The sequence below is a fragment of the Podarcis cretensis genome (assembly GCF_951804945.1).
Source record: "Podarcis cretensis genome assembly, chromosome: 8".
NCBI lineage: Eukaryota > Metazoa > Chordata > Lepidosauria > Squamata > Lacertidae > Podarcis > Podarcis cretensis.
The window spans coordinates 33,301,542-33,314,073 of record NC_137177.1 but is presented as its reverse complement, the minus strand read 5'-3'; the positions used below and the strand labels follow the sequence as shown (position 1 = coordinate 33,314,073).

At 44.6% G+C, this 12,532-nt stretch overlaps 1 protein-coding gene across 2 annotated transcripts in view; it reads right to left on the bottom strand.

Annotated features, from left to right (window-relative positions):
• NFYC (nuclear transcription factor Y subunit gamma) overlaps positions 1–10,867 on the bottom strand; it is a 53,607-nt gene extending 42,740 nt beyond the window's left edge. The window contains exon 1 of one of the 2 annotated variants that reach the window (XM_079988029.1): positions 10,716–10,867. Coding sequence is in view for 1 of the 2 variants with exons in the window: in XM_079988028.1 (XP_079844154.1) it covers positions 8,857–8,869 (13 nt within the window). In the remaining variant the exon portion in view is untranslated. Of the gene's footprint in view, positions 1–8,856; positions 8,880–10,715 lie in introns of those variants that run through there. The other variant, XM_079988028.1, reaches the window with a different exon arrangement.
• Between the last annotated feature and the right edge of the window lie 1,665 nt (positions 10,868–12,532).

The window sequence follows — 12,532 nt, the reverse complement described above, 5'->3', positions numbered from 1 at the left end:
AAGGTCCAAGCTCTTGGATCAGGAGAACACACTGCATATGTTAGGCAAGCCTTGCAACTGGTCTTTGGGAAGAGTAAGTAATTCCTTGTAATACAATATAGCAATATAATAATGCCATCCCAACTCACAGGCAAATGTGCACAACCTGTTGCGCAAGCAAGCCAATTATTCTGTGCATATATGAAAGGCTGAATTCTTTTGCTTCTAATATCTCTTTAATAAAAGGGGTGGTGGGAGAAGCAGCCGCCATGAATGGGTTGGCAGAAGAGAATCTTTGCTTTTCCATTCACTTCTGCCAATCTAGATATGTCACTCTAGATATGAACTTTACACAATCTGATATACAAAATGCCAAGCAGCCCCAGCCCCCAAACACAAATGTGAATGGGTTTTTTTAAAAAAAAAACATTAAAAATTAAAACAATCTTCTATATATTTTGGAAACGGTTTGGCCTATCTGTCTGTTCTCTGAGTTTGGCACTTCTTGAGATATTGTTGCCAAAGTTGGCACAAGGGTTTCCAAGGTGACAGTGGCAGACTTAGGTGATGCCAGGCACCATTTTGAATTAAGATGGCAGACCAAAACATCATTTTGGCATGGCTTTGCCTATTTTTTTTGGCATAGGTTTGGCCATCTCTTGAGATTACGTCACCAAACCTGGCACAAGGGTTCCTTCAGTGATATTTGTCAAAAGTTGGGTGCCGGGTGCCATTCTGAATGAATGGACTGAAACCTGACTGGTGTGGCTTCTTCCTTTTTTTGTGTGTATCAGGTACAAACTATGCTGATTTGGATACCTCTGAAGATACTGTTGTCCCATTTGGCAGGTCTTCAACAAATTTAACCTGACAGTCCCACTCTGCACCAATTTGGACAGGTTGGAATCAGCAAAAGTTCCAGAAGCGGAGGTGGAAATATTTGCCTATGTTTGGACATCAAGTGCCATATTGATTCAAGACCGTGGACAAAATTAACCATAATTAACCATTGGCTTCCCCCTCCCTAATTGATTCAAGCCTGGTTCCTTAAAACTCACACATAACACTATCCATTTACAATCACATTTTAACAAATTTCTTCAAATTTCTGGGCAGCGCCAGGCTCTTCCCACTACTATAAAATAACTTGCATATGTTAGCCCTAATCTCAAAACTAAAAGTAATACCTCTACCAAATACATTGAGTTAAATGAGTCTTTTCTATGTAACTGAAGAACCAATTTGGTCATTTCTAAAGTATGAGTGTTTACATTCTGCCTGCCAAACACAGGCAGCAAAGAGATGAAACACTGCAAATACTACTCTATTCAATTGTAAATTAACAGAGTTTAGGCTGCAGCCATGTATACCAGGGGTGGGGAACTTTTATGGTCCAGTGGGTACCACAGCTAAGGCTAACTTTGACAGGTACAAAGTTGACAGCAGCAAGTCCCCAAGCAAAGGCAAATGTTTTGGAAACAAGCATCAATAGGAAACTTGATTTAAATCAATTCTTTTTCTTACTGATTGTTTTGTAGTAATAATAATTTATTTTGCTTTTCCTTCCAAAGGAGTCCAGGGCAGCAAACAAGTGATAAAACAATAAAAACTAAAGCAAAAACAATTCCAATATAGATGCAGTTGGATCAGATCTCAACTTAAAAGGCTTATTGAAAGATGAAGGTATTCAGTAGGTGTCAAGGCAACTGAAATGGCACTAGTTTAATATTCAAAAGGGGGGGGGGATCCAAAGGGTAGGTGCCACACCACTAAAAGCTGGATTCCTGCATTGTGCAGAACGGACCTTCTCATCAAATGGTATCTGCAGGAGACCCTCACCTGCAGAGCAGTGATCAACCAGGTATATATAGCAGGTGAGGTGGCCTTTAAGGTATCCTGGTCCCAAGCTGTTTTAAGGCTTTATGCAGCGTAACTAGCACCCTGACCTTAGTACAGTACATCATCAATTTAAATCATTTTGGTTTAAATCAATCTACCTGCTACTATATTCCTGTCAGTGCAGCTACCAACTTGCACAAATCTTCACAGCTAGAAGGAACATGTATAGAAGCATAATTTTTAAATGATCTCATGCAATTCCTCAGAACCAAGTTGCAGCTCGGAAGTCAGCCAGATCAAAACAAAAACTCAATGGAAGCCTAAAAAAGTACATTCTCCTGTTCATAATAAGGGTACTAAACAGTCTGACAATGCGATTTTGTCTTTGCTCTGTTTGCTTATATGAACAATACTCATTTTTGTTAAGAAGCTAGTTTCCACGTTGTTGTTTTTTAAAGTGGATGTTTTCAACTTGAAATATAAAATGTTAGAAAAGAATAGGGGCTCCTCACCATTCAGGCAGGAAGAACATTTCCCATCCCTAACAAGGGAGAAAAAGAAAAAGAAGTTTCTTGGAAGCAGAGAGTTCCAGACTAAAAAAGAAAAGAGGGTGTAGAACTGTAGCACAGAAGGTTTAGTACAGGCATAGGCAAACTCTGGTCCTCCAGATGTTTGGGGACTACAATTCCCATCATCCCTGACCACTGGTCCTGTTAGCTAGTCCCAAACATCTGGAGGACCAGAGTTTGCCTATGCCTGGTTTAGTAGGAAGCTATACATGGAAGGAAGTTTATGAAGAGTGGGGAGGTACCTTATCACACCTGTTAATCCTAATAATTGGCATAACCCTCCACCAGAACGGACTGATTTAAATCAGAAAAGGAAGCTGATTTAGATCTCAGATTTAAACCAAGTTTGCCAATGATTCTTCATATATTTCCTAAACAAAGTTGCACATCTGATCACTAAATTGTGTTAATTTACAAGTAAACAAAATACTGTTTTACTCTTAGGGCAGCTATATAAATTGTGTAGATTGGAAACCTTCTTGGAAAGAGCAGTGTCATTATTAATACAGTTCCCTCAAGAGCACAGGGAGACACGAGAGATCAGCATTTTATATTCCATACTGCATAGTATTTTATGTTCTATAGCAGAAGGGCGGGAGGAAATGTAACAATGATATAGCCATATTACCTTCCAACATCCAAGGGTTAGGAGTGAGGGAATGGATCGCTAAGCTGTCCAAGCAGGCAATGCCTTACTATTATTAGTGAACTTGTGTGGTTGGGGAAGATACACAGAATGGACCCTTGGCCAACATTGGTTCTTTGAGTGGAATACAAACACGTAGATTTGTTTATTTGTAGCTTTTCATTTACTTGTATGTCGCCTTTCATTTCAACGAAATACCTGCTTTAGTGGGAAAAGCCCACATATGGAAATAACTCGCACAAAGTGGCTGCTTGCACAGATAAAAACCATGCTGGCTACTGTGCATTATCACACTGTTTACAGATAAAAAGGGTATTTAAGGCTCATAACTCTCTGTGAAACACTGTGATGTTAAGTTGATAATAGGAGCAGGGAAGGAAGAATAAACTTTTTAAACTTCTGTTCATGGGTCCAAAGTACAGATTAAAATCATTGGCAATAACCACTGAAATTGCTCTGGCGATAGGAACCTAAGAAGCTACCTTACACAGGGTCAGACCACTGGCCCTTTCAGCATAGTAGTATTTTGACTGGCAGCAGCTCTCCAGAGTTACAGACAGAGGACATTCTCAACTCTTCTCAGAGATGCCAGGGATTGAGCCCAGAACATTCTGTATATGCATGGTAGATGCTCTCCAACTGAGCTATGGCCCTTCCCCATGTTCAAAGGTAGCATACCTTTAAGCATAGGTGGCTGCTATGAAGTATTATTTACTTCTACTGCTTTCACAGCTCACATCTAACTAAACTGTGTGGCTTGGTCAAGAGAAACAAGAGGCAAAGCGGGAGTTTTAGACTGCAGTGGAGAAGCAAACTTGCCCCTAACTTCTGGAGAAGAAAAACAGACCAAATCAGGAGAAGAAAAGAGGGTGGGGAAGGTCAGAGTGTAAGAAACAGTAAAGAAAAAGACCAAAGGGGAACAAAAAACTCAGAGGAAATAAGGCACATTTTGGAGGAGAGCAAGGCTCTCAAAGTGGAACCTCTACAGGGACTGACAGAAAAAGCAGAGTAAGCAATAGGAAATATGGGTTTAGTAGAAAAAGCAAACCCTAGTTACAAAAGAGGGATAGCTTCAGGCCAAGTCTGCCCACCAGTGTTAGAAACTGAGATATGAAGGCTAGGAGCTAAATGGCACCTTAAACCTAGATTATGAGTGCAACAACAGAATGTCTAGGCACGCTTTAAAAAAAAAAGAACACAAAGCTGAAAATGAATTAACTGCAGCTAAAATATTATGTTCATTTTGCACATGGTCTAGTCCTTCCCCTGCCCACCTCCCTAATAATCTTAAGAGGGTCTCTTTGCCAGTCTTTGGAGAGTAGCTGGAATTGGGGAAGCAGAAAAAGGTCCTCCTTTCCTCCCACTGAAATTTTAGGTGCAGAACTGCGCCCAGAGCTCAGAAATTGCTCGCGCTAATTAAATTCCCTGTTGCCAAATGCACCTAGAACAATGGGAGTTTCAAACACTGTTGCCCAAAATATCTACTTTGGAGGAGAATGGACCTCCAGGGCCGTTAGAAAGCTTCACTGTGTTTGGTTTTGATCCTTTCCTCATAGTGTGAAACACATCCAGCACAAAGTATTAGCCCAATAACTGTATGAAATCCCTTTCAAAGCAGGGCATCCAGATATGTAGCTGACACTGCCACAAGAAAAGAAGAAGTACAGAGAGCCACTATTATGACATCTTGAGGCAAGACAATCATATGACCAAGAAAATCAGAAGTTCCTGCAGGAGAAATAATTTGAGGCAGGCTGAGGCTGAAAATAAATCAATATAGTGGAGTAATAAAGATCTTCAAAGACAATCTGGAAATCTCAGAGGCTGAAAAAGGAGTCCTACAACAGAAAATCCAAGATCAAGAATGGGAGGCCTCTGAGGCCTATACTTCAAAAACTGATGCCGAGATGTTCAACAAGATCAGAAGAATAAACCAAGTAGAAACAGTGAAGAAGATTACTCTGGACAACCTGGGGCAAAAATTTAGGGCTAAGACACTACTGCATGATGATTTGGAAATAGAAAACAAAAAAAACCATAATCCATGCCTCCAAGGCAGAAACTGTTATCAACAAAGAATAAGAGTCAAACAGGGCCATGATCCCAATTTTAAAACATGGGATGGAATCCAACTATACAGCTTCGCTAGCACAATAACTTTTAATTGCATAATGGAACTTTCCTGCCTGCTTCCTCTCCTCTAAACCTGTTCCAGGAGCAGGCATGCAGGAGGTACACAGAGAAAGGAAAGTTCTATTGCATCACTGGAAGTCCTTGTGCTAGTCAAACTGTTTAGACGAATAATGTTCATGGTTGTGACAGATGTTGAAAACGAGCTTTTATAAGATGAAACATTGCATGTTCTCTTCCTGCTCCAGAATCAATAGTTTGTTTGCATTGACAGTACAAAAAACTCTTAAGACAGCTATGATGGTGTCAGATTACATTAGAGCTAGAATGAGGAAGATGGTGCCCCCAGATGTTGTTGGACTCCAACTCCCATCAGCCAGTGTCAACATGGACAATGACAGGGATAATAGGAACTGCAAACCAGCATAGGAAGCTGCCCTATACAGAGTCAGATATTGTTCCATCTACACACTGGCTGCCAGTTTGTTTCTGGGACCAATTGAAGGTGCTCATGCTACTGTTTAAAATTGTAAACAACTGATGCCCCAAATATCAGAGGTATTTCCCTAGAGACCCTCTCATGTGTTAAGAGCAGCCAAGGTAACTCTGCCACCCTCAGAAGTTTCAGGTGGTGGCAGCCTGAGAGACAGCATTTTCTGTGGCAGCACCTAAGATGTGGAACTCCGTCCCCATAGAGCTGCATCTCCCAACCCACTACACAGCTTTCGATGAATGCTAAAGATGCACATCTTTACCCTGGCTATTGATAATATGTGTTTCCTGTGATATGTTTTAACTGTTTTTAACAATGAATTTCAAGCTGCTGTAAACTACCCCAGAACCTGCTGGTGAAGGACGAGTAATCCATTTAATTCATTCATTCATTCATTATCTGACTGGCAGCAGCTCTCTGGGTTTCAAATGAGGAACATTCCCAGCCCTGTCTGAAGATTCTGGGGACTGAATCAGGGACCATTTGTACGCAAGGCTCTACCAGTGAGTTATCTGAAAGGCCACAGGTTCTCCACCTCTGCATCAGAGTAGTAGGCGAATTGAATGGGATGAACTGCAAAAATCATATGCATGCTTATTAGTAAGTCAGTTCCACTGATTTCAGGAGGATTCACGCCATAGCGCACAGAAGTGTACTACACAGTATAACACAACCTTCAAATGGAAATTAGAATAGAAAACAAGGAAAGAGATAGGTAGGATGGAATTTGTTATTTCTTTCAAACAAATTTGAGAGGATTCAATATCAGCTTAGTGTGAGAAATAATGATGTGTCAGAGAAATCAGTTTATGGCCATTTCACAGTTCAATCCTGTGTCTATCTATTCAAAAATAAGTTTTGTTGAGTCTACTGAGATTTATGAGGTAAGTTTATATCGCTGGGGTGGGAAATCTTTTGGGCTTCGCAGGCCAAATCTTGGAGATGGGGAGAGATACAGGGGCCAACTGTGAAAGATCCAGTTTGGGGGAAATTGCCTGGTAGGTCAAATGAGGTCTAAGCAAGCTAAATTTGGCACATGGGTCAGAGGTTCCTTTTTGTTTGTGGAAAAAAATGCATTTGGAAACAAAAACATATCCAATGGGGCTTATGCAGCAACATTACTGCAAGAATGCCTTGCAGCTCAGAGGTTCATAGAATACACAGGTACCTTTCCCATTGCCTCTAATGCAACTGAACTGCCTCAATTTACATCAAGGTGTTAGCAACCTAAGGCCCGTGGGCCACAAGCGGCCCATGGGGGTCATTTAACCAGTCCTTGGACCGCTACCGCCTGCTGGGTCGGCTCCTGTGCGCCATGCTAAACCAGCGTGGAGTAGAGCGGGGACCACCTTCCGCAGTGCTGGCTGGCTCCCATTGGCTGCAGGAAGCTCCTGCAGCCAATGGGAAGCTGGGCACGCTTCCTCTACACCAGAAATAGCACTCCGGCCCACCGCGGCGTCTGCGGGACCATGAACCGGCCCAAGCCACAAAAACTTTGCCAACCCCTGATTTACACCCACCAGCATTCCTAGCACATGCTCATTTTAACTAGACAATACTACCTGCTGAGAATAGATCAGTGTTGTGTAGGGAAGGACAAGGACACAGAAATCACAAGCAAAGTCACAATGAGTCAAATATAGCCCTGGGCTGCCTAGTTAATGCCAGGACATTAAAGGAAGATAACAGAAGTCAAGCTGGAAACTTGCTTGACAGAACACTTCAAGATGTAGTAATGTTTCCCTTAACATAAAATCTGGAGTTTCAAGTTTAGTGTCTTCTCCCACATAGTGCATGTACTGTTTTTAGAAAACAGCCACCTAGTTCTACATGTTTATAGCTGAAGTGTTGTAATTTATCACTATTTACCCTACTTATTTACTTTAATTGTACAAAATACTTTAAAGACTTTATATGAATGGTATTATTAAATGCTTTTCCAAAAACATCTTCATAAAGAACTTAATATTAAAGGGCCTTATATATATGTTTTAAGGGAAGGCAAATAATTATAGTAGCATCTCGGCTTACATTACCCTCGGGTTATGTAAACTTCGGGTTGCAAAAGCAGCAAACCCGGAAGTGTTTCACCGTGCACGCATGCACAGAAACACTCTACCGTGTCGCATGAATGCACAGAAGCAGTCCCTCCGGTTGTGGAAACCTCAGGATCCGACCAGAGCTACAGATCGGATCCCGTCCACAACCAGCGGTACCACTCTATTTCGATTCCCAGTGTCGTGTTACTTGCCGCAAGAGCAGCTAAAACATGCCAAATGCTTCATCTATTTGCTAATATCTCTAAGTACAGTCATACCTCGAGTTACAGACGCTTCAGGTTGCGTTTTTCCGGGTTACGGACGCACCGAAACCTCTAAGTACCAGAACGAGTTACTTCCGGGTTTCGGCAATCGCACTTTGCACAGAATTGCCAAATCGCAACCCGCGCGTGTGCAGACGTGGTGCTGCGGGTTGCGAATGTGCCTCCCGCATGGATCACGTTCGCAACCCAAGTGTCCACTGTAGTAGTAACCTCCAAAACAACATTTACTCAAAAATGACATTTAAAAGTAGCTGACTATATTCATATTCACACAGGATTAAAAGCTTAAAGGCTAAAATGTGGAATGTTGCAAGGCAGTTGCAACTGCCCCTCCATCTCTCTCCTTCAATGCATTACAGCAGAGCTTTCCAAACTGTGTCGTGACACTGTCGGCTGCAAGCTCCTCCTGGGGTTAGTTTAACCTCTGGTTTGCTAGGAAAACTCTGTCATAAAATATGTTCCTATTAAGATATCTTTATTTGCTCCCATGCAAATATGCTCCCATTTCTATGCCTTTCTATCAGATAGCGTATTCAAAGCCACTTACAACAAGAGGATTAAATCAAGTTATGAGGAAACAATGAAAATTGTTTGGGTGAAGCTTGGGAAGTATACAGGGGTACCTTGGAGATATTACGGGTTCAGTTCCAGACGACCACAGTAAAGCAAATATTGCAATAGAGTGATTCACACCCTTTTTGGTTCTGTTCCCCAGTGCATATAAAAAGTAATATTTACACTATACTGTAGTCTATTAAGCTAGCCCCCGCCCCGGCTGCAGGGGCAGGAGAGGAAAAACCTTGCCCCAGCCCCAGCTAGCTTCACTCAAGTTGCCCAAAGAGGGGTGGCATAATAATAATAATTTATTATTACGCACCACAGGGCTTCATTCCCCCGGAAGCAGCAAAGCTGCCTTCAACTGCATCCTCATATCTGTGAAGTGCAATAAAGTGAAGTGCGATAAAATGAGATATGCCTGCACAATAAACATTTTATCAAAGTTAAGCAATACATAAATGAAAAAAATGAAGTGTCACAAAATCTATCAGAGCAGCAAAGGGAGGGAAATCACAAAAGCAGTTGAACATAACTTCCTTGGGTCTTAAAATATAATAAAAGCTTCTATGCGGAGTTTGCTTATTTTCTTCCTTTCCTCCTCAATCCCTTTTCCATGTGCATCATTAATGTTTTATAGATTATAAACCTGTATCACTTCTTATTGACCTGTAAGCCTATCTAGGAATCTTTTCGGCTGAACAGCAAGGTACAAAGATGCTTTAAATAAAATCAGGTCAAAAATAAAGTCAAGGCTTTTATGAATGGAAAAGGACAAACACAATGACTGAGGCAGCTTCGTTCTTTATTTAAATATCACAATAGCCCTCCAATGAGCTCAGGGCAATATACATGGCCCTTTACTACCCCTCTCCCCATCCTCACAACAACCTGGTTCATTTATTCTTTATTACATTTATATCTCATCCTTCCTCCACCTAGCTCACATTAGCATACATCTATCTCCCCCACTGGGACGCAGGTGGCGCTGTGGGTTAAAGCCTCAGCGCCTAGGGCTTGCCGATCGAAAGGTCGGCGGTTCGAATCCCTGCGGCGGGGTGCGCTCCCGCTGCTCGGTCCCAGCGCCTGCCAACCTAGCAGTTCGAAAGCACCTCCGGGTGCAAGTAGATAAATAGGGACCGCTTACCAGCGGGAAGGTAAACGGCGTTTCCGTGTGCGGCTCTGGCTCTGGCCAGAGCAGCGATGTCACGCTGGCCACGTGACCCGGAAGTGTCTCCGGACAGCGCTGGCCCCTGGCCTCTTAAGTGAGATGGGCGCACAACCCCAGAGTCTGTCAAGACTGGCCCGTACGGGCAGGGGTACCTTTACCTTTTATCTCCCCCACTCTATTTTATCCCCCCAACAGCACTGTGAGGCAGGTGAGACTGAAAGACAGCGAGTGGCCCAAAGTTACCTAGTGAGCTTCATGGCTGCATAGGAATTTTGGTTCTAGTCTAATAATCTACCCACTATACCACACTGGATCTAAGAGGTAGGTAAGGCTGAGAGGAGAACATATAGCTCAAGGTCACACACTGAGCTTCATGGCTGACAGATGTGAGCTACTCTAACTACTGTGCCCACTGCCTCTTTCTCAGGATTCTAGGTCCTGCATCCCTATAACATGCTTACTCTGAGGCCCCACTTGGCTCCTTCTGTCCAACCACCTTAAGCGTGCACAGGATATTGATGCCTCAAGGTCTACTGAGACTCCAAAGCCTGAACTCCCCTGATCACCTTGCCCTCAGCCCCACTCCGACAACTTCTCCCGCTCTCTCCCACCCTCTATCCTGGTTACTTCCATAAACTTCCATGCATTCCCTTTCAGACGCACGCGCTCGCACTCAGCCCCGCCCCAATACCGTTGGGCGCTTAAGGGCATCAGAAAGGGGCGGGGGCGGGGAAAACACGCGATTTCCGTTGCATCCTGCTCTCTCCACGGTCCGCCGGCGGCACTCACCCAATCGCCGAGCTGGAGTTCCGGGCGGCCGCCTTACCCCACTGGCGGCCAATCAGAGGCAACACCGGAGGGCCCATCAAACCAATCAGAAGCGGGGAGGGAGGGAATGGCGGCGCCGAGCGAGGGGGAGGGGAAAAACAGAGTCCAACTGCTGCTACTCCTCTCTACGAAATCTACCCCCCCACCAACCAACTAACAAAAAAGATCCATCCCAGACTCACCAAGCTAATCAAGAGTCCGTGGCTTCCGCTGCGCTCCGGTGGCGGGTGCGAGTGCTAGTGCGTCAACCGCAGCCCGCGCGCTCCCGGACGCAACGAGGAAGGGGGGGCGGGGATGTGACGGACGGAGCGAGCGCAAAGTGGCGGTGAAACAAGATGGCGGCGGGGCTGGGACTGAGGAGGGTGAGCCCCGCCCCTTCTCTACGTTTGTTACTTCTTCCAGTTACTGCGCAGGCGGAAATCTCTTCCCCCCCCCCTTTACGTTCCTCGTAGTCGTTAGGTATCGCGAGATTTTTTTTGCTGTACGCGAGCGACGCGCGTTCTTTCCGCGTGGGAGCCTGGGAGTTGTAGTTTTTGTTCTACCTCCCCGGAAGGTAATAATTGTACGTAACAAAGAAATAGAACCACGTTTCCCAAGGAGTAACAGGAGAAGTGAGCCAAGGAGGATTGTGGCACCGCGATACGATCCTGTGCACACTTAGGCGTAGATCCCATTTCTTAGTTCAGTGGGGTTCACTGCCGAATTGGGTGGCGCTGTGGGTTAAAGCCTCAGCGCCTAGGGCTTGCCGATCGAAAGGTCGGCAGTTCGAATCCCTGCGGCGGGGTGCGCTCCCGCTGCTCGGTCCCAGCGCCTGCCAACCTAGCAGTTCGAAAGCACCTCCGGGTGCAAGTAGATAAATAGGGACCGCTTACCAGCGGGAAGGTAAACGGCGTTTCCGTGTTCGGCTCTGGCTCTGGCTCTGGCCAGAGCAGCGGTCACGCTGGCCACGTGACCCAGAAGTGTCTCCGGACAGCGCTGGCCCCTGGCCTCTTAAGTGAGATGGGCGCACAACCCCAGAGTCTGTCAAGACTGGCCCGTACGGGCAGGGGTACCTTTACCTTTACCTTTTACCTGTAGGGTATGGTAGTAGGAGGTGTCTCCCTCCGTCCTCCTTATTGCGCATCCACGAAATTTTGTCTTCATCGTTTTGTCCGGGAATGTTGGTTATACGTACTGTCCTCATCGGCAAAAGACCTAGGGTAGACCTCCTGCTTCATTCCTTATCACAAGAACATAAGGAGAGCCTGCTGGATCAGCCTAATGGTCCATCTGGTTCGGCATCCTGTTCTCACAGTGGCCAACCAGATGCCCATTATGAGAAGCCTGCAAACACGACTCCAGCCTGCAAACTCCAGACTCCATCAACTTGTAATTCCAAGCAGACATGCTTATAAAAGCAGGGGCGGGCTTTGGTAATCTTCTGTAATACAGCGCCCTGTGCGAGGCCAAAATTTGGCGCGGATTATAGGACAACAAGAGTGCAGGAAACAAGCATAGTCTTTGGGCTTATCCACACTTACTTTTCCCCCCTCTTCCCAGGCATGGTCCAAACTTTAAAGCTCTAGGTCTGAGCTCCTTTTTTTTTTTTTTTTGTCCCCCCCTCCAGAAACCTGTTCTTTAGTGCCCAAATCTGCTTAAAACTCGAACTGACATTTGTCTGACTGAGAACTGAAGAGCGAGTCTTCATGGGGCTGCTGAATTTGCTCCCTGGCGCCCTTTTAGAACAGACCAGCACCTTATTTCAAACCATCTGAGAAGTCCAGATGGCTTCAGGAGATTTCTGTCCATCCACTTTCCTTTTTATGTCTTACATTCTCTACCACTCATCAAGTAATGCTCCATTTCCTACCCAACAGCCTCTGTATCAGTAAATGAAAGCCATTGCTTCAACAGAATGGCCAGCTTGCAGTACAAAAAGCATCACGCCTTTAGCAGAACAAGGTCTGTGTGTGCCAGGCAGGCCTGAAATGTTGCAGCTTGCAAAAGTGAAGTTTTCTGC